The sequence below is a fragment of the Oncorhynchus masou genome, chromosome 31, assembly GCF_036934945.1.
Source record: "Oncorhynchus masou masou isolate Uvic2021 chromosome 31, UVic_Omas_1.1, whole genome shotgun sequence".
Lineage (NCBI taxonomy): Eukaryota > Metazoa > Chordata > Actinopteri > Salmoniformes > Salmonidae > Oncorhynchus > Oncorhynchus masou.
The window spans coordinates 45,472,676-45,500,517 of NC_088242.1; the positions used below are offsets into that span (position 1 = coordinate 45,472,676).

The following is a 27,842-nucleotide window of genomic DNA, read 5'->3' on the forward strand; positions in this document are numbered from 1 at the left end:
AAAAATCCATGACCCTTTGAGTCAGAGACTCTGACAGGCAATATCAGTTAACCTGTTAAAGCTTTTGTGCCAAATCAACTGCGTTGTTTCAGGTGCAATGTTTATGGTAATGTAGCAGCAAGCCTCTTTCTTCTTTTACATTTTTAAATTTTACTTTTTTTAACTTCAGTTTATTTTAGTAAATACTTTCTTCATACATACTTTTCTTAAATGCATTGTTGGTTAAGAGCTTATAAGTAAGTATTTCATTGTAAGGTCACTGGAAGGTCTACACGTGTTGCATTCGACGCATTTGACAAATACATTTTGATTTGATTGAATGCACACTACCGCACAGTAGGTGGCGACATGCACAAACAAAATGTTCAAACACCATGATACCGAAGAAGAAAATAAAAAATATGTTACCCGGAAGTACTTCGTTATTTTTGCCTGCTTCACACAAAGGTAACAGAAATAGAGTTGATGCTGCGCCGAGTTACACAGATCTTTGCATGGTAAGGATTTGGTTGGAATTCGCCATAATTGTAGACAGAGTTTTTACTAAAGATACAGATCTGTGGTAGTGCACAGTCTATGTACTTTCTAAGACCTTCGTGACATGACATCATTTGTACAAAAACCTCTGACTCATGAATAGCTCAGCAGAGTTAGATAACGTTTGTTATAGCTGTACTTCTTACAAACTAAATAGCAAATTATTTGTGGCTCTTTCAAAACAAGTTTTTGAGAAGACGTGATACCCTGACTACCATTTAGAAGTAAGTAACTAGCCTTGCATTAGTCAATCCAAAACATCATTCATCAGTTCAACGTTACCCACACATTTGCTAGATAGAGCTAGATTAACTGTTAGTGTCAGTGACTTGAATTTTATGAAAATTCGTTTATAGAATGTGGCTAAAGTCAAAGACTCGCATGTATCAAATCATCATGGATTGCAAAATAATTTTCTTACACAGAAGTGGGGAGTGATTGGTGGTGGGGGACTTAAACCTTTTTCCAATGCAGTGTCTGTACTATAAAGAGGAGGGCGTTTATCTTCAGGCTAACATCAAAGAGAGAGAGAGAAGTCAAATACTAACTGCATTTGAGATGTTATCCATGCATACATTGTTCACAACTTATTGTGGCCCTGAAACGTTGTCCTCCTAAAAGTAGAGGATGAGACATATGAGTACTTTAGTAAGACTTGAGCGGCACATCCTGCGGAAGAGAAGCATTGGCTGAGTCCTTTTCCACTTGCTGAATTGTTTTTAATGATTCTTTGGTTTCTTTGTTTGGCAGATGTCTCCTGTGCAGCCTACATAAGGATGATGAAGAATCACGAAGGAGATGTAAGTTAACATCATTCCTTCTTTTACCCTGATCCTCTTCTCTGCTGTAGCCTCGGGTTAACAAAGAATTGTTGGATGAAAAAAAAAAGTATAATACAGTAGTGGGACAAGAGCCATCCATGACTTGGAACCGCCTACACCATGTTGTATCACTTCCTCATTGCAGTGCTCAAGCTGTTGATTCATCAATTTAGCTAAAGTAAATGCCTGTAGTTTCCTCTGTTAGTGAAACCACTTCCTTGTTTGTCTCTGCAGGAATTTGTTGCAGTGCGGGTCCAAGACCCTCGGGTTCAGAATGAAGGCTCTTGGAACTCGTACGTGGACTTCAAGATATTCCTTCACGTGAGTATCCATTCACCATAAACAAACTTAACAAAGAAGCAGTTGTCTCAATGAGTGTGTAAGTCCTTAAGCCATATTAGAGCTGTAGAACCCAAGTCTTGGAAAGGGCTCGTTTGAAATTACTTAAGACTCTCATTGTATGCATTTGTCACAGATGAGTCAGGATCAGAAAAAACAAATGACTACTCCCTAGGGCTGGGCGGTATACCGTATGTTACAGTATACCGGTATTTATGCACGGACCTGTCTGGATGTTTACTTTACCTTCTATAACGGTATTTTTTTTTTTCCCCCAAATGTGTTATGCGGTGTGTAATATCCTTTATAGTTTACACCGCTACTTGAGTCATTCCTTTCTCCATGCAGCGTTCCACACAGACCGAGCCCCGCCCCTCAAGGAGCGCATTTGTTGTTGCTTGACCAGGATACACTTGCATTCAGTCTCTGCATGGGCAATGCAGCACATGCAACAATGTTGTTTCCAGTTAGCTTCTCAATATAAATTCACCAGCGTTATATTATTACACTATTAATTTGTTTCTTACATCTGCAAACAGCTAGTTTGTCTTTTCTTAGCAAGTAAAACTAAGTCGTGTTAGCTGCTAATCGATAGTTAGCTGTTCAGCTAATAAATGTACTGAGTCAGAGCAAACGTAGCTAGCTAACACAGCCTGATACCAGTACGAGTACTGTAGGCTAAATCAGCATGTTGATTGTGCAACAGTATCTTACAACTCCAAGCGGAATAGGCAAAGCAACAGTATCTTACAACTCAAAGTGGAATAGGCAAAGCATTAATATGTTGGCTACATGAAGAAACATTTAAGGTGTTTTCGTAAATTCAATCTGGAGACAAGTGCCAGAGTGTGTTTTGGGCGTTCATAAATTCAGAGCGTTTCGCTGTCGGAACTTTCAGAGTGCACACTGGACTCTCGGGCCGAAGAGTAGGGTTGATACGAGTGTTCTGACCTCAACGGCAGTAAAGCACCCAAGCAAACTGGCTATCTTGCTAGCTACTTCCAGACACAAATGAAAGAATCTCACTCTGACCATTTAATTTATTTTTACCTTTATTTTACTAGGCAAGTCAGTTAAGAACAAATTCTTATTTTCAATGACGGCCTAGGAACAGTGGGTTAACTGCCTGTTCAGGGGCAGAACGACAGATTGTGTACCTTGTCAGCTCGGGGATTTGAATTTATTGGCCTCGCAGAGCAGGTTAGGCTGTTCATGTTATCCAGCGCGTTGGTGACTGTAACCTCTGCTGCCAGCCATATTCAACAAGTGTTGAGCGTTCGTAAATTCATCAGTTATTCTGCGCTCTCGCACACAGACGAGAATGCTCTGAAATCGGATTAGATAGCCAGAGTGAATTTACGAGCGCATCGTAATGTAGCCAAAGATTATAGGGTCCTCTAGAAAACACTGAACATCACTTTGGTTCTTACCCTGTCACAATAACTCCTTCCTGGCATTTTCATTCATTGTCTTGTCAAACAACACTATTATTTACTCAGTTATAGAATTAGAATAAACATTCTATATCCATGATGCTAACAGTTCACCCAAGTGTTTTGATCTAAATCACAAGTGAAAACACAATTGCAACATTTGGTTTAAAATAAGGCCTTGCTTTTTTGCCAATATCGTGCAACCCTACGTGGCAGTGTGGAAATGCAGGAAATAATTTTAGGTTGAATTGAACAGTATAAAACAATCAGAATGGAGAAAGACTCATTGACATCATTTAGAATTTATGTGTTGCCATTAGCTGTGCATGGGTAAAATCACTGGCAGTCACTTTTGATGCACACATCCAGATGATGATGCTGCGTACCATTTTGCAAAATGACGCTGTAGGTGTGATTGAGGAGTTAGAACCACAGAGTTACCACAAGTCGAAAAGAAATGGTCCACTATTCCAGGTCCATTTCAACTTGAACATCATCAAATCACCTACAATGCATTTGGAAAGTATTCAGACCCCTACTATTTTTCCACATTTTGTTACGTTACAGCCTTATTCTAAAATTGATTACATAAAAATGTTCCTCATCAATCTATACACAATACCCATAATGACAAAGTGAAAACAGGTTTTTAGAAATGTTTGCAAATTGATTTAAAAAAAATGGATACCTTTTTTTACACAAGTATTCAGACCTTTTGCTATGTGACTCGAAATTGAGCTCAGATGCATCCTGTTTCCATTGATCAGCCTTGAGATGTTTCTACAACTTTATTGGAGTCCACCTGTGATAAATTCTATTGATTGGACATGATTTGGAAAGGCACACAGCTGTCTATATAAGGTCCCACAGTTGACAGTGCATGTCAGAGCAAAAACCTAGCCATGAGGTCAAAGGAATTGTCTGTTGAGCTCCAACACAGGATTGTGTCGAGGCACAGATCTGGGGAAGGGTACCCAAGGTCCCCAAGAACACAGTGGTCTCCATCATTCTTAAATGGAAGAAGTTTGAAACCACCAAGACACTTCCAAGAGCTGGCCGCCCAGCCAAACTGAGCAATCGGTGGAGAAGGGCCTTGGTCAGGGAGGTGACCAAGAACCCGATGGTCACTCTGACAGAGCTCCAGCGTTCGCCTGTGGAGATGGGAGAACCTTCCAGAAGGACAACCATCTCTGCAGCACTCCACCCACCAATCAGGCCTTTATGGTAGAGTGGCCAGATAGAAGGGACATGACAGCCCGCTTGGAGTTTGCCAAAAGGCACCTAAAGGACTCTCAAACCGTGAGAAACAATATTCTATGGTCTGATGAAACCAAGATTGAACAAGCTTGGTGCTGGCAGCATCATGCTTTTCGGATATTTTTCAGAGGCAGGGACTGGGAGACTAGTCAGGATCGAGGGAAAGATGAACAGAGCAAAATACAGAGAGATCCTTGATGAAAACCTGCTCCAGAACGCTCAGGACCTCAGACTGGTGCAAAGGTTCACCATTCCAACAGGACAACGACCCTAAGCACACAGCCAAGACAACGCAGGAGTGGCTTCGGAACAAGTCTCTGAATGTCTTTGAGTGAACCAGCCAGAGCCTGGACTTGAACACGATCAAACATCTCTTGAGACCTGAAAATAGCTGTGTAGTGAAGCTCCCCATCCAACCTGACAGAGCTTGAGAGGATCTGCAGAGAAGAAGGGGATAAACTCCCCAAATACAGGTGTGTCAAGCTTGTAGCGTCATACACAGAAGACAGAAGACTCGCTGCCACAGGTGCTTCAACAAAGTACTGAGTAAAGGGTCTAAATACTTATGTAAATGTGATATTTCATTTTTAGATTTTTCATACGTTTGCAAAAAAAAGTCTAAACCTGTTTTTGCTTTGTCATTATTGTTTGTAGATTGATAAAAAAATGTGGAATACATTTCATAAGGCTGTAACGTAACAATGTGGAAAATGTGAAGGGGTCTCAATACTTTCCGTTTACACCGTATGCTTAGTCTAATACAGTGAGAACTAAAGATACAAAACACTATTTAGTCCAGTCAACATAAGCTAAATATTATGTGGCTGCCCATTGTTCTGATTCCTGTGTGCGGGTGTGTTCGTGCAAGTAGAAAAAACATGTTGACTCTACCTACTTGTATAGAAACGCCAATGCCATCCTCCTCTCTTTCATGTTGGCGAAACGGTCTATCAGTCTGTCATACAGTACACACTTTTATTTCTTGTTGTCCTAGGCTACCTGTCTAAAATGCTTGTTCGGTAGCCAAACTTCCTTTCATGGGCAGCGTTAGATAGTTAACAATAGTCTTATATATCTAGTTACGTATTGAACTTCCATCCTCTCTGGGTAGGGGCACAACAATGCATGAATTAATGGTTGAATCAGAATCGCCATTATAATCATTGGCCAGTACAGAGAATTAAGTAAACACAAATCCCTATCTCCATCCATGGCTAACTTTAACAAAGGGACAATTTTTATCCATCGGATGACAACATGCAACAATTCAAGTTGTTTCTGTCAATGACGTATGCTCTCAATGCTTTTTGATAGGAGTGACGCCATATCCTAACTGGCTTCCCTTGTGTGCCAGGACCATTCACAGTCGAGCTCAACGCTGATTGCCTATTTTATACATTTTTTTGTTATCAAGGGAGGCCAAATTCTTGTGGGCGGCATCAATGTCATACTCTTTTGGACCCATCATCAGATTGATGGCCAACACATACAGAAACAGAGGGGCGCTGTTTTGCTCTTTCGGATGCTTTCTCCAGTGAGATGCATTCAGCCTCTAACAATGAATGAAACACATTAATTTGTTGGTATGAATTCTACAATGTTCATGTGTTTTCACGTGTCTCTGCTGTTGACTTTTCTCTCCCCATGATGTTTGACTCATGGTAATGAAGGTCTAAGCCATCATCAAGCAGTTTAATGTAGGCTTATGCTGGAGGTTTAACATTGGGCTTCATTCAAATTGCTTGGCAATCTAGTATTTACTTTGTTCTCTATAAACATACAATGGAATCCTGCAGGTGAAGTATCATTCTTAATATGTACCATCGTTGTCCCTTTCTGACATTAGCCTAAGAAAAATGGATTCATGTGAATTGCTTGATCGATTCCTCAGGAGGTAATGCAGTAAAATGCTAATTGTATTTGTCATGTGCTGAATACAACCGGTGTAGACCTTATAGTGAAATGCTTACTTAAAAGCTCTTCCTCAATGATGTGGAGTTAAATAAAGAAAATAAAAACACACTATAAATATATGTAAGGAGTACCAATACCATATTACTGTGCTCAATATGTTGTAATTGAGATAAATATGGACCTCTGGATAGATGATGATGATGATGATGATAATAATAAAAGTAAAAAGTAGCAGTACCGTATATGGTGAGTGCATGTCTGAGTATGTGGATAAAGACCTGTGAGTGTGCATAGAGTCAGTGCAGGTAGAGTGGGGTGCAGATAGTCCAGGTAGCCATTGATTAGCTACTCAACAGTCTTATTGCTTCGGGGTAGAAGCGGTGTCGGCGCCTGTTGGTCCGAGATCTGATGCACCGATACCTCTGTAGAGCCTTGCGTTTGAGAGCATTGCAGTTGCCATACCAGGCAGTGGTGCAGCCAGTCAAAATGCTATCAATGGTGCAGCAGTAGAACTTCTTCAGGATCTGGGGGCCCGTGTCAAATCTATTCAGCCTCCTGAGGGAGAAGAGGCGCTGTTGTGCCTGCTTCACGACTGTGTGTGTGTGTTTAAGTCCTCAGTGATGTGGACACAGAGGAGCTTGAAGTTCTTGACCCGCTCCACTACAGCCAGGTGGATGGGGGCCTACCAGGCTATCTGGGATGTTGATGTGTGCCATGACCAGCTTTTCAAAGGAATTCATAATTATAGATGTGCGCTATGGAGATGAGCCAAGTATGATTACAGCCACTTTGAGCAAAATCAGTCATCCGGAACAGCGGAGGCCCTCATGCTTGGCTTGGTGTTGTTTACCTCGAAGCAAGCATGAAAGGCATTTATAGTGCCTTCAGAAAGTATTGACACCCCAATTAACCCCCTTGAGTCGATGTCCGCACCCCCGCAGAAATGTAATTAGCATAATGGATAAAAAGTTTAAGCCAGAGATCCGTTTTTTTGCATTGGATGCATCTCAATTCACCGCGTCCACCAATGTCGCATTTCCGCATCTGCTGTGAAAGGTGACGGAGCTAGAGCGTTGTTTGCCAGACCATGAGATAAACCCCCAAAAAATTGGTCTTCTCACAAAATCTTCTGTAGTGTCCAAATAGTTTGGCCTATAAACCCCTCTATGGAAAGAGGAGACTCTCACGAACATGATGGTGTTCTCCGCTTTTCTCTACGACTCCCACAAGCATCTTGGGACTCGTCTGAAGTCGGTTCAGCCGACCTGCCAACTTCAGTCTGTAGAGTTCGAACAGTTTGAGCTAGTGGTTTCCTTCTTCTGACAACTGAGGGATGCCTGTATCTTTGTAGTGACTGGGTGTATTGATACACCATACAACGTGTAATTAATAACTTTGATCATGCTCAAAGGGATCTTCAGTGTCTGCTTTAAAAAAAAAACTACCGATAGGTGATCTGCTATAACCTCCAGCCACATATAGCTAGCTAACAATAAGCTTTCACTTGCAATGGAGCAACTTTCTGACAAAATTAGGAATGTATAATATCTGTAGCTAGATTCTTACCCGTATGTATACGTGGATGAAAGCTTCACGGCAGACTGCATCCCCTTTCATTAAATAAGACGTCCTGTCTGTGTCGTTTCCATTTTGTTTGTACAGCTTGCTTGGCGTCAAGTCACTGGTTCACACTTACCATGTGTAATGCCATAAGAATCTTCATAAGCTTTAACCCCTACCAAAACTCTGACCAAGTTACTTGCCCTAGCAGAGTTGGTTTGGCTGTTTTCATGATATCCAGAGCGTTGTTGACTGTATTTGTGCTCCTGGCAACAATTTTAATTACGCTTTTTCAACCGGTGTTGAGCGTTCGTAAATTCATCAGTTATTCTGCGCTCTGGCACACTTAGACGAGAGTGATCTGAAACAGTTTTTGCAGTGACTTTCTACTGAAATGGATACTTGCATAGTTGAGTCTTTTTTGTTAAGTTTTACTACGAAATACATTTTTTTTTTTTTTTTTTTAAAGCTGCTTTAGACAGGATTACTTACACAAACTGACCAGCTCAAATAGACAGATATTGCCGACCAATCCAAACTCCACTCTCGGCATGTCCAGCCCACTCATTATCTCAGCCAATCATGGGTAGCAGGAAGGTTGCTTCCTTTTTCTGTGACTTAAACAACTAGGCTCGTAATTTAACAATGTTATTCATATTTACAGATGGCATACAAGTCTGTTATTAAGGCACATGAAAGTGCACATGTTTGAGGCATTTCTGCCAAAAAAACATTTTGATTACAAAAAATACTTTCAAATGACTCTCCTGTGAAGTAATAACCCATGACATACACCTAGTTTCCTGAAACGGGTCACATTTGATCAACAGTCTCACATTGCCATACATACCTTGAAATCACGTTGTTTGTTACACTTCTTTTGGAGGCCTAGATAATTTTGTATTACCCGAAACTGCTAGAATGATCCTCTGGCTTTTTTATTGGATGTTACATTTCAAGAACCCTCCCCCACATGCCGATAGAAGAAGGGGTGCTGCGTGTTATGGTCGTCATTGTTTTCCAACCGTTTAGGACACATTTTGCAGAGTTATTGTGTATGCTAGTTTGCAACATTGTCGAAAATGGAAGAAAACTTGCCCTTTCATGTCCCTGTTTCGCTGCCAACTCTCACTCCCTCTCCCCCCTTTGCGCATGTTGTGAAGGGAGAGATGCATTCTGATAAGCACAAGCATACGACAGTCGAACAACATTTCAAAATGTAAAACACCGTTTTTAAAACAATGACTTTTACTGAGGAGAGTCTCAGCTTTCTGAGTGTAAAAAAAGCATTACTGTATTTATTCTGAACATTGAGGAAATACCACTGCTAAACAGAGGATGTAATTGAGATGATGAAACCTTTTTTGTAGACATTAAATTGACTGTTATATTGCGGCTGGATAGCCATGTAATTAATCTAACATTTGGTGTGTTTTGAGTTTCCACTCCCTCAAGTGGTGAATTATATAGCCTAGGCCAATATACACAAAACATATGCAGGCAGATCATCTCTAAAGAGCCAAAAATAAATCGGTCTTATTTTGACATGTTGCACATCAAAATATCCATCATGCATTCCCTGAACATGTAAAATAACTTTTTCATGTGTTACTTGGCCCGGAAATAGTTAGTCTAGAGCCCTGCCACTAATGGAAAGTCAATTTATTGCAATATTACTTTTTGTCCTTATTGCCCAGCTCTCCAGTTTGGGCTTGATGTTTTCACTCCCATTGGCATTGTCTGTATCCGCAGGATGTAATGGTGCACCATCTCTTTTTACTCACAGACCAACAGCAAGTCCTTCACTGCCAAGACGTCCTGTGTGCGCCGGCGCTACAGTGAGTTTGTCTGGCTCAAGAAGAGGATGCAGAAAAACACTGGCTTGGTGTAAGTCATAGCATTGTCCCCCAATGTGCTTGGCTTAACTGCTTGTTTATAAAATAATCACAAACACCAATGTGAAGTTGTCCTGTTCTGGGAGCTATGGGTTATTCTCTGTCCCTGTCTGTCCTATAGACCTGTCCCAGACCTGCCCAGCAAGTCCTTCTTCTCCTTCAGTGGTGAGGACTTCCTGGAGAAGAGGAGGAAAGGCCTGCAGTGCTTCCTGGACAAGTCAGTTCCTCTCCTAAGTTAATAATTAGCAATGACTCCACCATTTTAATTATAGTGCTTGCTTGTTCCCTCAATTTGTCATTGTCACACCTAGAATGAGCACAAAGGAAAAATGGTACCATGACTAGCCGACGATCAGGTGACCACAGCATTGAGCATGTTATTGTTTGTCTTTCTTCAAACATACCTTGTTTGTCTTTCTTCAGAGTGTGCAGCATGACAGTGTGTCTGTCAGACAGCCAGCTCCACCTCTTCCTGCAAACCCAACTGCCGGTTGGTCACATCCTAGACTGTGTGCAGGGCCACACCCCCTACACTGTGACAGAGGCCATCCTCACCTATGCCTCGTCCAATCAGGGCTGGGTTCAGGAAGAGGACTCGACCCAGGAGCCTAGTCTCACTCCAGTTTCTTATGAGTCCATGGAGAGGTAAGACTGGAGCAGATCAAACTGTCCACGTGGGCACAAATAAGGCATAGGTTTGAGTTGAAACGCCTGGTGTGCTCCTGAATAGATTTGAGTGTGTTCAATTAACACATTGTTTTAGGCCAGGATTCAATCTTGACCGCGGAAGACCCGTGTTGTAGCGTGATGGACATGTCGGATCAATCGGAAATTACCTTTACATCTTCAGCGTTTACTTTGAACGTTAGGTTAACTTTGCCTATAAATTGTGCAGAGCCAAAAAGGGCCGGTCGGATGGAATTCCAGCCTAAGTCTTTGCAGATGCATGCAGAGAATGAGGACTACTTTTAACAATTATTTTGGAAAATTGGACAAAAACACATTTACTCTAAGAACAGTGCAGATGAGAAGTTTGGTAACAGAATGACGGCACAAACAGCACAAAGCGTTATTCTGTTTATAAGCTTTGCATCTGCACTGTTCTTGAAGTAAACATGTCTATAAAAAAAATTGTTAAAAGTACTCCTTGTGAATAGTTGCATCGTTTGCTTAACTTTGCAATCATTGGTTTTAGTTTGACATGCATTTTTAAAGTGAAAAATCTGACTCCGCATCAATCTGTTACCCATACCTGTATTTCAGGTTTTATATGTCAATATAAAGGTTATGTTGAGTAGTGGTACTCTATGGCCTTCTCTTTCCCCACAGCCCTGCCCCTCATCTACCTACCCTGCAATGTCAAGAGCCCCTCAGCCCTGTGAACCTCGCCTCCAGTGAGCCAGAGGGCCTACGGTCTGAGAAGTTCCTAGCTGACGCCGATGACATAGACATTGTGGAGACCCTTTCCCCAGAGGTCACCCAGGAGGACCGCAATGTAGTCCAGGCAGAGCCCATCCTGGAGATACACAGCCCAGTGGAGACTATCTTTAAGTGGGGCAGCCATGAAGAATCTACTCCAGAGAGGCTCGACCATGAGGCGATGATCCACCACCAAGGTGATTGTCAACTGCAGACACCTGTGGAAGTGCACTGTGAAAAGGACACAGGCTTGGAGGAGGAGTGTGTAGTGGAGGTGACGAATGAGAGGGTCATTAGGGAGGAGAGCCATGCTGACATAACTACAGAGACAATCCCTCCAAAACAGAGTAACCTAGACCCAGATAGCCACGAGGAACTGATCCACCAAGGGGAACAGACACCTGAGGAAGAGGCCACATGCCTGGAGAAGGAGTATGTATCAGAAGAGGCCAATACTGACACGACTACAGAGACGATCCCTCCCAAACAGCGTAGCCCAGAGCTAGATATCCATGAGGAAACTCCTGGAGTTGGAGTTCGGGATGGAGTTCTAGAGGACCTTAGCCTTGCGGAGGAAGCTCAAGAAAGCATCAGTCATGAAAAGACAACCTCGGAAGGGGACAGCAACAAAGACACAGTAACAGCCATTGAGCTGGACAGCCAAGGGCACATGGATGAGATTAACTCCCACATAGAGATCAGCCAAGAGGAAGAGTGTCATGAGATCACATCAGAAGAGGTGGAACGTGTTGATGACTCAACCCAAAGGGTAGAAAGTGGAGATGAGACAACCCAGAAGAAGAAAGCTCCCTTGGACATTCAACAAGTAGATGATCAGCTGGACACAACCCAAGAAGTTGAGATTGATGAGGAAATTAATGGAAAGGATGGGGAGAGTCTTGTGGATGGGGCAACAACATTTGATTGGAGTAGCCATAAGGAGAGCGACAACAAGGATTCTGCCAATAACGACAATGCAATACAAGAGACGAATGGCTACATGGAGACAGCTCCCGAGAAGGATAATCACCAAACAGACTGCACAGAGGCAGAAAAGGCCTTCAACAACTCAGACACTATAATTCTCGAAACTAACCGAGGTCCCTCACATGATGAAATCACATCTGAGGTATCCAATGCTCTGGGGACCAATGATGTCAAAGTCCGAGAGGACAGGGATATTTTGTACATGGTCAACAGTTGCTCAGCAAAAACCCTAGAAAATGAATCTTCAGAGCTAGTGGGTGATGGAGTTGAGCTAAAGGACATGAGAATCCAAGAGAGCAGCCATCTGGAGTCTGAGGGCCACTGTACAGAGCAGAACATCTCATTAGCCCAGGAGGGTAATACTGAGGCCTCAGAAGTGAGCCAGGAATGGGAGGCCCATGGGTTCACTGTTGCTACAAACCAGACTGTGAGCCCAGAGATGGAACCCTAGATATTAGGCTGCTGCATGCACTCTGAACCTGAACAATGGATAGTGGGATGTCTTCTGCCAAAGACAGAACCAGTCTCTCACTCACCCTGCACGCCTATTCTCACACTCCAGCTGAGCTCTGCTTCGCTTGCGTTGATGAACTTCCTCTGTAGGGCAGCAGAGAGTGCTCAAAGTCACAGTAATACTTGAGTTTATGGGTGAGAGCTTCCCCAAGCTGACAAGTCCAGTGTATCACACTTCGTATTTGGTCATTGACTTTCCTCAAGTCTGGCACTTTCATGTGTTCCTCTGTATACCCTGTGAACTTGTGCCTGTAAGGGAATTAGTCCATTTAACTCAACCGGCTGTGGTGCCCCAATGGCATTAATGTGACAATTATTTTGTCTGTTAATCCACATGCTGGAACACTGTATGCTTGACTATGAGGGGCAAACATGTCCCAACCTGCCCCAAGTCCCTCTGATGCATGTGCCCATCTGAACACCTGCCTTGATGAAGCAAAACGCCCTTCAACTGATCAGCAGCAAAACCGAGGCCCTGCTTGTTGGCACCCACTGTCAGGTCCAGCACTCACCAATAACACACCTCACCATAGCAGGACAGAACACGAACGCCTTTCTCCCCCTCCGTTTCCAGTCTGGGTGTAAAAGCTTGATTCTTCCCTGACCTTTGACAGCCACGTCAAACAACCGCGTAAAGTGCCATTCCATCTCCTCACGGCTGAACTACCTCGACACACTCTTCATCGGGAACCCAGGCAGGAGTCTCCAGAAGCTCCAGTACATCCTGAACAGAGCTGCCAGGATCCTGATGAGAGTGCGGAAACGCCATCACATTAACCCCATCGCGGCATCTCTCTGCACTGGCTCCCCATCTCATTACGGATTGAATTAAAAACCCTCCTGCGGACATTCCGGTGTGTTCATGGCAATGCCCCTCCTTTATCTAAAAATAACTACTCTCCCTCCATAACCCCACCTGCACTCCACGCCCCCAGGACCAAGCTCAGCTTCTTGGGAAATCAGCCTTTCAGCTCGACCGCCCCCGCCTCTGGAATGCCCTCCCGGACCACCTGAAGGCATCACAGACTCTGGGCTCCTTTAAAATGGGCCTAAAGACCTTTCTCTTTAGAAAGGCTTTTAAATCCAATTTTATTTGTCACATGCTTCGTTAACAACAAGTGGTAGACTAACAGTGAAATTCTTACTTTACCGGTCCTTTTCCAACAATGCAAAGTTAGATAAAGAAAGCTGGGCTTGTCCCTTGTAGCGTCAACTGTGTTCTCTGTGTCAGTTGCCTGGTCTAGTTGTCCCAAAAAACGTTATTTGTTTTTAAATTTATTTTATGCACTTTGAGATTATTCTGTATAATGAAAAGTGCTTTACAAATGTAATTTATTATTATTATGTGATCCATAACTGTCGCAGGGAAGTCGTGATTACGAATTTGGAGTCCGTGAAAAGTTGTCTTGCAATCAACTTTGACTGTGTTTTATTAATAACTTCCAGCAAAAAGTGTCATCCTGCATGCATTCCCTTTGCTGACCTGAGTGATTTCTTGGTTCAGCTTGAATAAACAGGGATGAGGGTCGTTCCACCTCAAAAAGCACAAGTAAGAGGATTTCGACACCCACCATCTCAGATTGTGTCGTAATCGTTTCTGTAGTTAGTAACAGATAAGATTAGCGTTCCTGAAACATTATTTTGTTTAAATATAATTTAATATCTGAGAAATTAAAGGCCCAATGCAGTCATGTTTATCTCGGTATCAAATATTTTCTGGGTAGCAATTAAGTACCTTACTGTGATTGTTTTAAATTAAAATGGTCAAAAATAGCTCCTTAGCAAAGAGCCATTTCTCAAGCAAGAATTTGGAGAGTGGTCCCAGTGGGGAGGGGAAAACTGAAAACTAGCTGTTATTGGCAGAGATGTTTGGAACTCTTTCTTATTGGTCTATTAACTTAATTACCGCCTGGTGACGTCACCAAGCAGGCCTAAACTCCATCCCAGGCAGAAATTTCAGGTCGTCTTTTCAAACAGCTCTTACACTAAAAGGCCATTATCATTTTCCGTGTTCTTCCAACCTCATAGTGTATTATTCTAACCTCATATATTTGACTGCACTGGGACTCTTAATTGATTGCACCCAAATTGGCCATTTTAATTTATTGGATTTATATAATTGTCAATAAATATAGTACCTAACATCCAATTTGGACCATAATTCCTCCTAACAATGAGTAAGACACGAGGAATCCAATAAAATGATCAAAAGCCTCCCACGGACCTAGCCTTGCAACGCCGCCAGATCCCGCAAGCTTACATTAAACGTTGTATGGATATGTATGTTCACTGTAAGCTCGCGGGATCAGGACCCCCCCTGAGGTGGGAGGTGTGTGGGGGTTCCATTGGTGGCTTTTTACCACTTTAATGGATTCTTCATGTCTTGCATAATGGTAGGAAGAAGTTTGGTTCAAATTGGATGTTGTACTATATTTTTGAATATGATGTGAATCCTAAAAATGTTAAGGGCCAATTTGGGTGCCAACAATTATCTTACATTGTCAGATCAAATTAAATGTCAATGAAATAATGTTGAAGTAATGCCAATCTTATCTATTTCTAATGTTCTGAAATAGTTTCTGTAAATCTGAGATGGTGGGTGTCATATGGCTTGCCATGTTAGCCAATTGAGCCGAAGGCTGCATGGACCCTAGCTTTACTAAGCTCTCTGTCCTCGGGGTGGAGTTAGTTACAGTATATAGGTATAGTAAACGGTACTCAACACTGGTATCTTTGTAAATTGTCAACATGTTGCACCAATGCAGTCAGACCGTACATATGCTTTTAGTGTCTTCCCAGGGATGCTTCATTATTTTATTTCAAGACGAGCTGTTTGTATTCTTCAACACTGAGAAAAGGGACCATTTATTATTTATGTTTTGTGTGGGTAGACAACTACATTTAGATATAATTGGTCATGATACTTGTAGTGCAATTGAAATTATGACAGGATCACTGTTCTACTGGTGTGAAACATGATGTGGGGTGGACTACTAGAGGAAGCATAGAGTGCAGATTTAACTATAGCAAACCTTCTGTTAAACCACATTGTCTGGTAACATTTCTGGTATCATGCTTCCCTATATTCTTTCATCAGGCTATGTTTGTTCCCATATTCTGCATTTTAACAGGTGCATTAGTTATTTTAAGTGGTAGATGGTTCCCGGACACATGGTTTTAGATTTTCAATGTTATGTATTTTAGACACATGGATTTACACGGGCAATATTATACCAATCATCTAAAATAGTCAACAACAACCTAGGAATGTACCTATTGACAATGTTTTATTTTTAATATCATTTTAATTGGAAATAAAATGATAGTCCCCCCACACCTGGACTTTGTAACCATGAGTCTATTTTAATGCATGACATTTAGACATTTGTCAGACTTGCACAGTCAAGCAATTTTTATATCTAACAGAAAATATATTTTTTACAAGCGCAACAATCAAAACAATGATTTAATATTATTCATTATAATGTATTCCAATTTAAATGAAACAAGATGGTGGTGCAATCCTGACCCCTTGTGGCTTACATATTTCATGTCAGCATAAAAAAAACAAGCACTTTTGCCTTCCTTCAGACACAAGGCTGTTGGATGCACAAGTTGGTATGCATTGCAGTGTAGTAGTACTCGAGACCGGTCTAGAGACCACATTGAGTCTCAGTCTTGTCTCGGGGTCTGAGACGTTGTCTCGGGGTCCGAGACCAGCTGAGTAAAAACTACGAACAATTCCTTCGACCTCATGGCTTGGTTTTTGTGCCAACATTCACTGTCAACTGTGGGACCTTACTACAGGTGGACTCCAAGTTGTAGAAACATCAAGGATAATCAATGGAAACAGTATGCACCTGAGCTCAATTTCGAGTCTCATAGCAATGGGTCTGAATAGTTATGTAAACTAGTACATCATAAATTATAAACCAACAATAGTCTACACCATCTCAATTTTAATCTCAAAGTGGGGTTGGCATGTATCATTTACAATAGATACAACAAACAAAGTAGTCATAAGGTTCCCTAACAGTAAATGCAATTAGAAAATAATTAATCATTGTGTGTGAGATTTATGTATTGTTTAAACTCCATGTAAAAAGAAGTTTATGGAATACATTTCAAAGCAATAAATGCGTTGAACAAAAAATATGAATGCTCTTAAGTACATTTTGCATGATGAAAATACATATCCATGTTAGGGTTAGGGCCGAGTGTCTGCGATTTTTGCTCCACCCTTGCACTTGATTGATGAATTAATTCATTAAGGTTAAGGTCACTAATTAGTCTAGGTCTTAGACAAAAACAAAAAAAAACGCGCAGACACTCGGCCCTCTGTGGAATGAATTTGACATCCCTGGGTAAGGGTAAACGGTTAGCGAACATGCTAAGTAGTTGCAAAGTAGCAAATAGTTGCCAAAATGTTGAAGTTGTCCGTGATCACTTGTCTTTTTTGGTGATTGTGTGATATTCCGTGTTCAAGTGCTATTCGAAACTAGGAACCTCTGAAATGTCCAACTTGCAGTTTGCAAGTTGTTGTTATACACGTGCCGCGTTCAACAAGTCAGCAAGTCTGAAATTTACAAGTTTCTTATCTCTGTGTGAGTGGCAGTCTGAAGTTTGGCTCAGTCAAAGGCCTGTTTGTTTCAGTTCAGCACATTAAGTGATGCTAACTTTGTTATTGTTCTTGATTTGAGTTTGGTACAAGATCTTGGAATATTTTTTCACCACACTGAAGACCTAGGTTCAATATCCACGGTTCGCCACTGCGCAAACATGTCATAGTAACAACATGTCATAAAGACTGCTCTTACTATCCTCCCCCGTCTCCCTTTACTAATAGTGAGCGTGCAATTTACAAAAATCCCCCCACCCCACCATCAAATCAAGATTTTGACATGTACGACAAAAGTTTGACCATATTTTTAAACGAGTAAAGTTGGATGCCCAGGTTTCAATAATTGATAACATATGTTTCATGAAATAAGTATATATACAGTGCATTCGGAAAGTATTCAGAGCCCTCCCTTTTTCCACATTTTGTTACATTACAGCCTTATTCTAAAATGTATTAAATACATTTTTTCCTAATAAATCTACACTTACAATACCCCATAATGACAAAGTGAAAACAGGTTTATAGAAATGTGTTAAAATAAATAAATAGAGATACCTTATGTACAAAAGTATTCAGACCCTTTGCTATAAGACACAACATGGAGCTCAGGTGCATCCTGTTCCATTAATCATCCTTGAGATGTTTCTACAACTTGATTGGAGTCCACCTGTGGTAAATTCAATTGATTAGACATTATTTGGAAAGGCACACAACTGACTATATAAGGTCCCACAGTTGACAGTGCATGTCCGAGCAATACCAAGCCATGAGGTCGAAGTAATTGTACGTTGAGCACCGAGACAGGATTGCGTCGAGGCACAGATCTGGGGAAGGGTATCAAAAAAGGGTACCAAAATATTTCTGCAGCATTGAAAAAGTTTGGAACCACCATGACTGATCCTAGAGCTGGCCACTCAGGGGCCTTGGTCAGGGAGGTGACCGAGAACCCGACATGCACTCTGACAGAGCTCCAGAGTTCCTCTGTGAAGATGGGAGAACCTTCCAGAAGGACAACCATCTCTTCAGCACTCCACCAATCAGGCCTTTATGGTAGAGTGGCCAGATGAAAGCCATTCTTCAGTAAAAGACATGACGGCTCATTGGAGTTTGCTGAAAGGCACCAAAGGTTTCTGTGTCTAGGTTTCTGTGCCTTTTCAAAATAAGTGTGAATGTTTATTTTAGAACACTATAGCTGTGGCTGCCCATAAGGGTATAGAATCATATTGTATACTGAACAAAAATATAAACGCAACATGTAATGTTGGTTTCATGAGCTGAAAAAAAAGATCCCATAAATGTACCATATGCACAAAAAGCTTCTCTTAAATTGTGTTGACAAATGTATATACATCCCTGTCAGTGAGCATTTCTCATTTGCCAAGATAATCCTTCCACCTTACAGGTGTGCCATATCAAGAAGATGATTAAACAGCATAATCATTACACAGTTGCACCTTGTGCTTGGGACAATTGAGGCCACTCTAGAATGTGCCGTTTTGTCATATAGCACAATGCCACAGATGTCTCAAGTTTTGAGCGAGTGAGCCACCTCCAACGTCGTTTTAGAGAATTTGGCAGTATGTGTAACTGGCCTCACGACCGCAGACCACATGTAACCACGCCATCCTAGGACATTTACATCCGTCTTCTTCACCTGCGGGATTGTCTGAGACCAGCCACTGATGAAATTTATAAGTATTTCTGTCTGTAATAAAGCCCTTTTGTGGGGAATACCTAATTCTGATTGGCTGGGTCTGGCTCCCCAGTGGTTGGGCCCGGGCCCAGCCATGTAATTCATAAATTAGGGCCTAATGAATTTAATGACTGATTTCCTTATATGAACTGTAACTCAGTAAAATCGTTGAAATTGTTGCACGTTGCGTTTATATTTTTGTTTAGTATATTTATAAAACGTGGTTTAGATATTGTTGTTATCAATGACTGTATAGGTTGTAACCCACTATTTTGGGCTGAGTCCAAGGATTTCCATTGAGAATTGTTTGTCTGTTGCCACCAGCAGGGGGCGCTGGAGCACAGAGGTTTGCCCTCTCCCCTCAACAGCACTCAGAGGCTGTGACAATTGACCGTTTCTCCTCCTGTCTCTTTTTTTTTCTTTGTTCTCTTAATTAAGCAGGTATGTGGTGTAAACAAGCACATTATCTATAGAAAATGTTAGCCTAAATGGTTATCTGAGTGATACTTACCTTTTATGTTGAAATTGCCTATATGCTTGCTATTAGGTTAACGGCTACAGTTAGCTGGCTCAGTATTGCTTCCTACTGTGTATTCCTTTTTGTTAAACTTTTTTTCATCTTAGGTTAAAGTAAAAACGGAGAAGGTATCAGCTAGTATGACTTTTTTAAATACAGAGGATCTGTGTTACTGTACTTAGTTATAGTACTTTCTAGTCTTTTACAGCATCTGAGTGGATTATTTACGTTGCAGATCAAAATTCACCCCGACTCAAACTTTACTGTCCCAAAGAACATCTGTAGTGCTGAGTTTGTCAACCATGACTGAGAGGTCTTGGAGCAGGCAGGCCTTCCCCGGGAGGAAGAGCAGCTCCGTTTTGTCAAGATCAAGGCAAGGTGGGGCTCGGGAGTAGCTTTCTCAGGCGCATTAGAATTTAGTTCAAAGATCTAATCACATTGGGTCATTTTTGGGTGGTCTCCTACACAGAATGCACATATCGGAGATACATCGCCTTTGAAAAGAGGCTACTTGCTGTTCACTCAAACCAACACTGTTTCAGATTCTATAGGACAATCGCTATATGCACGAGCGCAACTTTGGTTTTAGAAGTGGGGACATTTATTTTATTGATTTTTTTTCCCAATCGGATAAACACTCCAAACAGCCTACCCGACCACTCGGAGACGTCCGCATGGTCCTAAAGCACACCTTTGCCCTTGTTTTGTTTCACATTCCAATGATAAAACTGGGGGTGACAAAAATGCAATTTTCAGAATGGGGGGGACATGTCACTGTCCGCAGAGAAAGTTGCACCCCTGGCTATATGTATGTATTATTTGTAGCATTGTACAGCTAAATCAGAGTCATCTTTTGCCCTAACTCAAATTGAAATATCTGGCTGTGTCATTATCACTTTGGATAATTATTTGACACATTGAAGTTATTTCATTTGAACCATGGTTAAGCTAAAAGGGAGAGGATGGAGAGAAAAAAGGATCCTGGAAAAGTGACAGTAATTTGTGAGAAGGTTTTTGTTCATTGATTGCAAATGAGCATTTGACAGTGTGCGGGTGTTATCATGATATTGTTTAAACATAATATAACTCATAAATGACTCATGGCAGAAATAATATTGAATATGATTCCAGACACTGACATGGCTTAAAAGGATACTGTGAGATTTCAAGATTTATGTCGTTTTTTTACTTACCCAGAGTCCGACGAACTCATGGAAACCCATCTTTGGGTCTATGCTTGCAGGAAATTATGGAAGTTAGCATATCGTTAGTTTAGCGCAATTCCTGGTAGTCTCCCACAGTAGCCAGCTCCTCTCAGGGTAATACACCTTCTAACTACTCCGAAGATGTGTGGTTGGCCATTTATAGTCTATACATAGTAATCGATATTTTATAAATGAGCTAATTGGACTGATAATCATAAGAAATGAGATTCTAGCCACGTCCTCATTCTCTGTCCGGTTAGAGATCGCAGATATGTACTGTATCTCTTATGGCGTCTGTGAGCGCATGGACAGCGCCATTGAGACAACTCTGAATCATGGATTACAGTTTATCCTGGCCCATGGACTACTTTCAGGGTAAGGAACTATCTGACTGGCTAAGGTGTAAAAAAAAAAGTGAACTATCCCTTAATTGAATTTACAAATCATTACAAATAGGGCATTAAAGGTCAAGGATTTCTGATAAGCTTTCCACAATGTTTTTTTCATTATATATATATATAATAATATATATTTATGGCCTCAAACCCAACCCTAATTGTTCTATGTGCTCTTTGTCTTATGTGTTGCTTCCCCCACCCACAGATGCTGACATGATGTGCTTCCCTGGTGCAACAAAGGGACAAGTGGGAACGGCTTAAAACAGTCAAAATTAATGACTAGGATTAGTTAATGACTGTGTTAGCTGTGTTGTTGGCTAGCTCCTCTGAACAACAGTGTCCTGACGAGTGAGCACGTTTTCGATGCCAGGCGAAATCGCACCAAATTAGCTCATTGGATGTATCCAAATAAATGTCACTCGAAAACATCTTAAACAAATACAAATGCAGCTACTTTGTTGTTATTCTGTCTGCACTGTTTGACGAGACATTTAAATTAGCAGTAGTTGGCTAGCTAGCAAGCAAGGGATAAGAACGTTGCCAGCGAGTATGGCAATGGAGCATTTAGAATTAACAAATTGTTCTCTCCATAGATACAGAACAAAAAGACTAAACATTTCTAGCAACCAAACCGATAGAACGGAACGACCAGCCGGCTTAACACATAGTTTCGGGACTATATCTTTTGGAAGGATGAAATAGTATGAATAAATTCATCAAAATAAAGTTTTTAATGAAAATATGTCAATCATTATTTGAACATGTTTAACCTGTTGTATAAAAGTTACAATGGCCTTGAAGCCGGTGTTTGGAGGATATATTGGCACGGTTTGCTGGCCCTCCTCTCGGTTCTAACAACACCCATGCCAATGTATCCTCCAAACACCGCATCTCGGGCATTATCACTCAAGTATTGTGACATACAAAGGACCTATATGTAATACACATTTGAATACCATGTTTTATACATTTACAGTATGAGCATATAAGTATTATAAATATATGCATATATACTGTATGTATATAAAAGTAAGAAATGTATGTCACGTAAATGAAAATGGGCAATTCTTGTATATTTCAACATATACAGTATGTGACATACGTACATATGTGTGGATACATATATAAGCATACTGTATATGGGCATATACACTGAGTGTACAAAACATTAAGGACACCTCTTTCCATTACATAGACTGACCAGGTGAATCCTGGTGAAAGCTATGATCCCTTATTGATGTCACTCCTTAAATCCACTTAAATTTGTGTAGATGAAGGGAAGAGGACAGGTTGAAGAAGGATTTTTAAGCCTCGAGACAATTGAGACTTGGATTGTGTATGTGTGCCATTCAGAGCGTGAATGGGCCAGACAAAAAAATGTAAGTGCCTTTGAACGGGGTATGGGAGTAGGTATTCCTAATGTTTGGTATACTAAGTATGTTTACACCATATATGCCCATATAAAACATATCCTTAATATACATATATTTTCATATATTAGTTTTCCGTATGGGTAGGTAGCCACAACAAATTGGAATTCGTAACATATAAGTTTTGCAAATGTGTAACATATTGTACAAATTGCAATTCGCAACATGTTGTACAAATTGCAATTTGTAACATATCATACGAATTGCAATTCGTAACATATATGAAATGTATGATGGACATCCACAAATTAATTCATACCATACGAAACGTAACACATCCTACTAAACGGAGTGTCTTGGATGTACATACAGAATAATATGAAATGCTCTGAGACCAGGTTGATGTGTAGGAGAGTGCACTTCTTTTAAAACACAAAAAGCCTATAGAAAGACAGCAGTCACAAACAGCATGATGTTAAAGCATAAGCACCCAATCAATTCACTCGGACATAAAAGGCCAGTAGGTCCAAACCATAAGAAAAACACAACCATTAGGCTAAGAAAATATAATTGTACAAGTTCAACAATCAAAATATAGTATTTTTCTTGATATTGTTAATTATCAGGTATTCCAATTTCAAACTCTTAATTGAAACAAGATAGTGGAGCATGCCTGCACCCTTGTTGCCTATATATCTTAATGTCAGCATCAAGGCTGTTGAAGGCACAAGTCAGTATGCTTTGTAATGTCAAATAGCCCCCAGTTCACTCAGAGGTGAGGATTTCCTATTTTAGTCACAGGGGCTTAATGTTTCATAAATATCTGGCCATTTCCATTCACACACATGGGTACAAATACTGCACACTGGAAACAATTGGATAGAGGAAACCTTTCGACATGATCCATAATTCAATGTGTAGACCAAAGGCCTCAGAAGGACCAAGGTAATGTCATTTATGCATGGAAATTAAGTCAATCTTTACAAAAACATTCTACAAAAACCTTACACTAACAGCATTGCATTACATTACGAAATAATAAAATATCTCAGTTTGTCAGCAATCTCGAAGTGTTCAGTGTTTGGGGCTGGGAACGCAGTCAGTCACATCACTCAACTGTAGAAGTAAGGCATAATACAAAGATAAACGATCATCAGAGCGGAATGTGTAACATACAGTTCCTGTAGTATTGTGCAGTGTGATATTTTTTCTATGGCGTATAATTGGAATCATTTTCCCCAATCCAATGATGATGTCAATGATGCTATAATTAAGCATTACTGAGCATATCAATATCTATAAAGACGGGTTAGCTGACAATGTCAAGAAACGACGATGCGCGCACGTCGATGATGCAGAAGGCCATGTGGTGTAATGATTCTGGATGGTCAGATAGCTAGCAACAATGAGAAGAAGCTGCCATGTGGGGAATTGTAGGTGGCTCGTTTCAGCTCATTGCATCTTGTTATTGATACCATTTCTTGTTTTGACTCATGACACGTTTACGCTAATATGGCTAAAAATGAATTAGCTTGCTACCCAACAACTGCAACTATGTATTTGAAATACAACAAGTGCTCATTGTGCAAATATATTTACATTTTCAATAAACATTTAGAGACTAAATATAGTTTACATGCTGTCAACCACCTAAGCCAGTTCTTTTGCCCCATAATTGCACACGCGACGGTTTTGTTGCTAAACAACCAACCTGTCTATAATGCTGATTCAATTTCCCACGCAGTTCTACTTTCAGCCACCAGATGTCCTAAATGGCCGGCCAAGCGCTGTGAATATACACATATCCTGCTCTCTCAATGGCTATCTCAGTGGGTGTCAGGAGACCTGTTACGCTACATTACTCCATTAAATTATTTTATAATCTTAACGATAAGAGAGTGATCCAGTACTTCTTGGAGCTCAGAGGATGTAGGCAGGGTGGAGGAAGTCTTTAGGGACGATACCAATGGTACCATTTAGCTCTCCGACCCACCAGCCATGGATGTTATACTCCTGGAACACAGAAAGACACAAGTATGGTGAGGAGGAACACGCACAACTATGCTCAGTAGACTATGTCATCATAGGTTTATAACAGAATTTAGCATTGCCTCAAAATGGCTCTTGATACCTTGTTTTGTCATTTTTGGGGTACATGCAGATTGAGAATTACCAGGGGCCCAGGGAGGTCTCAGACCCCCCCAAATGAGTCATGATGCAAAAAAAGTCTAACTTTGGGGGGGCTCTAAATAATTCTAATTTAACAATTCTCCTATTTGTTTAAAATGCCATTTGTACTGCTACAGTAGTAAATATTAAAATAAAAGCTTATTCCATATTAAACGAACACTCCCACATGGTAAAAAAAAAAAATCCCATGTGGCAGCACTTGTCATCCCGTGACAGTCCCATATTTCAGCCTCTTTTCAGGTGTCCCAACTTTTCTTTACACAAAAAAAGGTCCTTTTGTCAGTCAGAAAGGCGCATCAATTAATTACGGCTACAAGAGTGTAGACCCAATGACAATCGCTAAATATCATTACACTTTTTGGTGTTTTGCAACAGATGTCTCTTTCCATTAATCAAATGGCACGAGACCCCCCCCCCCCCGAATGTCACGGCGTAATTCGCACTCTGGGTACAGCATCTGAAAGCCAAAGGCTATCTTATATCTATCGATCAATCCATTTGTATGAGGTTTACGTGTAGAATGCATGTTTGTAGAACCATTTCTCCCTCTCCTGGCTGTCTCTCTGGCCACTGGTGTGATAGATCCCACATCCTCAGTCAGCAGCCCATCCTATCATACAGAGAGTTCTGACACCTCACTATAGAGCCAGAGGAATGAAAAACAGACCTACTCCTAATGACTGGTGACTGGACAGAGATAACGTATAAGTTGTGTCTGGACAGAGATGACATATTGGCCGGTTAGAGCTCACAGATCAGAGTGATGGCCCAGGCCTGAAGTGTTCTTAGAGCAGGTCATGATAAGCAGCTTATCCATCTGGATGTGCGGAACAGAGAGAACATTATCATTCTGTCTGTTCACCTACACAGAGCACTGAGAACTGACTGTTTCAATGCAATTACAGAGTGATTGAAGGTGGAATACTCCACTCAAAATGGCAAATTGATGTGCTTGCTGGCTTTAAGACACACACATTTTCTTCATGGAAAGGTACATTTTCTAGTCCCTGTGATTTCCAACACATGGCCCTAATATCTGAAGTAATAAAAACCCATGTTTCTATCTTAAAAACCAAAAACATACAGCGAAAATGTTTTGTTGTGGAAAGCTAGCTTGAATAGTAATCCAAAAAAGGAGAGAAACAGACGGACTGGGGCATCAGAGAGTAGGAACGAAACAGTTTCTCTCCCCCAGGGCTGTTGCAGCCCCATTCCTCCAACCCCAGTGACAGAAAGTTGTATTTATCTCCCCAGCCCATCTGTGCAGCCAGTCTCACGTCCTCCCTGAGAAAGCTCTTTTTGATTATTAACGCCACCATTTGAATACGCTTGCTACATCACCACAGTGTGCCAATGGCAGCAAAGGTCTGTCAAGCATGCCAACTCCATCTTCCTCGCTGCCTACTACGGGTTCATACAGAGTACACCTGCTGGAAGGGGAGGTCTCGTAGAGAAGCATAGGGAGGAAATGTATTCCAATGACAATGCCCTAACTTCAATCTCTCCTACCTCCTTCTGATTTTTCTCCTTTCATTTGGTGTAAAATGCATATCAGACTTTTGGATATGATGATCTTCCAGTGATTTTTTGGGGACTTTTCCTGTTGAAAAGTGATATAAATACAATAAAGTACACTCACTAAAGGGTACATAAAATCTATATTTTGAGCAAAATAGTGTTTCTTCGACACAACTGATGGTTGGTCTGATGGTCACTTTGTGACGTCATCGGCCTCCACCCGTGCTTGAGGAACAAAAGAGGAATCCCCCCCCACACACACATGTTTCATGTGATGGGGATAACAGTGGACCACCTATTGAGATGTGACTTTTGTTAAGTAAATCAGGTGTTAAATGAGGTGAAAAGGAGACTGGAGTAGGACTTTAAGTTTCAGGAGAAAATACAATGGATAACACCTTTCTGTGGGTTCATAACTGTGTATGGTGGGAGGAGGTGGAATGAGGAGAGAACAGCGCCATGTTGTGGCAGTGTTTTGACTCGTTGACCTCCTCATGACTCTTCCATTGAGAGGGTGCAAATGAACGTGGGTGGGGCTGGCACGGCGAGAGAGGGGGATTGCGCGGGTTGCCATGACAACACCTGCAGTACACCAGTAGCATCGTTTATTTACCACTCAGGGGGCTGGCTAATGGTGACATTTGGATGGGCCCATCGCTCACTCTGGGCAGGAGGACAGATTGACAGCTAACGATGCCTGAAGAGGGAGGAGGTTGGCTTGACTGTCTCTCATAGGGTGAATGACAGAAGCAGGATGCAGGAGAAGGAGCACTTTGTATGCCATGCCAGGTCACTGTGACAGCTGCTCTACCCGATTCCCACTTTCCTCCTTGAGCTATACATTCACTCCTTTTTGTAGAACATCAGGTTCTGCTCACGTTCCACTGTCATTCTTTGTATTTTTGCTCTCACTATTTCTCTTGATGTATAAGCAATACATACACACGTAAACACATACATTCACATACACAGACGCACACAGATGCACACACCTACATACACACACGTACGAACACAAACACACACGTACGCAGGAGGAGTGTTAATAAGACTGACCCATAAGGCAGGCCTTGGGCGTGATGGAGCGCAGGAAGTCTCTCATTGCCCTGCCGCTGAACCCGCCGTCTGGGTGTTACAATCTCTCCCTGCCCTCCCTCCATCGCACCCTCTTTCTCTCTAGCTACCTCTCCCCCCTCTCTGTTTTGCTCTCATCCACAAGGAGAGTCATCAGACACACACTGCAGTGCTGCGTCTCTCTCCACTAGTCATCCTAACAATGAAACATGGACACCTCTTACAAGCCACAGCTCCTGTTCTATTTGACCACAAATCTAGTCAAAAGAATTTTGCTCACACAGGTGGACTGGACTGCCTTAGCTGTTCTAGAAATATTTTTGCACATGGACACGTATCCGACCATTGCAAAATAAATGTCTACTTATTTTGCCAGATATGAATATTTAAAGGGAATCCTAGCAATGCCTATTTAGAGATTTGGACACGCTGGTTTTAGGCTTGGTGATTTCTTGAAATTGTTTAGATCTGTTTAATAAACAGGCAATCTTTTAATTTAATCAACGCGATAGATTCAAAGTCAAGAGATAACTGAGCATGAGAGCGGTCTAAATTATGAAGGAACAAACAATCCGCTTCTC

General features: G+C 41.3%; 2 protein-coding genes across 5 annotated transcripts in view; one reads left to right on the plus strand and one right to left on the minus strand.

The window, feature by feature from the left end:
* Nucleotides 1-430: 430 nt before the first annotated feature.
* LOC135524001 (uncharacterized) lies at nucleotides 431-16,017 on the plus strand. 2 transcript variants are annotated; one of them, XM_064951088.1, is made up of 7 exons: nucleotides 431-497; nucleotides 1,288-1,337; nucleotides 1,593-1,679; nucleotides 9,648-9,748; nucleotides 9,878-9,973; nucleotides 10,180-10,401; nucleotides 11,086-16,017. In XM_064951088.1, exons 2-7 carry the CDS (start codon nucleotides 1,314-1,316, stop codon nucleotides 12,611-12,613), a joined length of 2,058 nt encoding a protein of 685 aa, XP_064807160.1. In that variant the 5' UTR covers nucleotides 431-497; nucleotides 1,288-1,313; the 3' UTR covers nucleotides 12,614-16,017. The 2 variants fall into 2 exon arrangements, with proteins under 2 accessions (XP_064807160.1, XP_064807159.1); XM_064951087.1 differs by lacking the exon at nucleotides 431-497 and adding an exon at nucleotides 608-761.
* Nucleotides 16,018-22,884: 6,867 nt separating this feature from the next.
* LOC135524002 (src kinase-associated phosphoprotein 1-like) overlaps nucleotides 22,885-27,842 on the minus strand; it is a 45,856-nt gene continuing 40,898 nt past the window's right edge. For all 3 annotated transcript variants that reach the window (XM_064951092.1, XM_064951089.1, XM_064951091.1), the window contains one exon: nucleotides 22,885-24,492. In XM_064951092.1, coding sequence (XP_064807164.1) covers nucleotides 24,400-24,492 — 93 coding nt within the window. In that variant the 3' untranslated portion in view covers nucleotides 22,885-24,399. The remainder of the gene's footprint in view (nucleotides 24,493-27,842) is intronic.

Bases quoted from the DNA above. Each gene is read 5' to 3' on its own strand.
- LOC135524001 (XM_064951088.1), top strand. From the start codon at position 1,314: ATGATGAAGAATCACGAAGGAGAT. The intron at 9,749-9,877 runs GTAAGTCATAGC...TCTGTCCTATAG, and splicing joins CAGAAAAACACTGGCTTGGT to ACCTGTCCCAGACCTGCCCA. The intron at 10,402-11,085 runs GTAAGACTGGAG...CTTTCCCCACAG, and splicing joins TCTTATGAGTCCATGGAGAG to CCCTGCCCCTCATCTACCTA.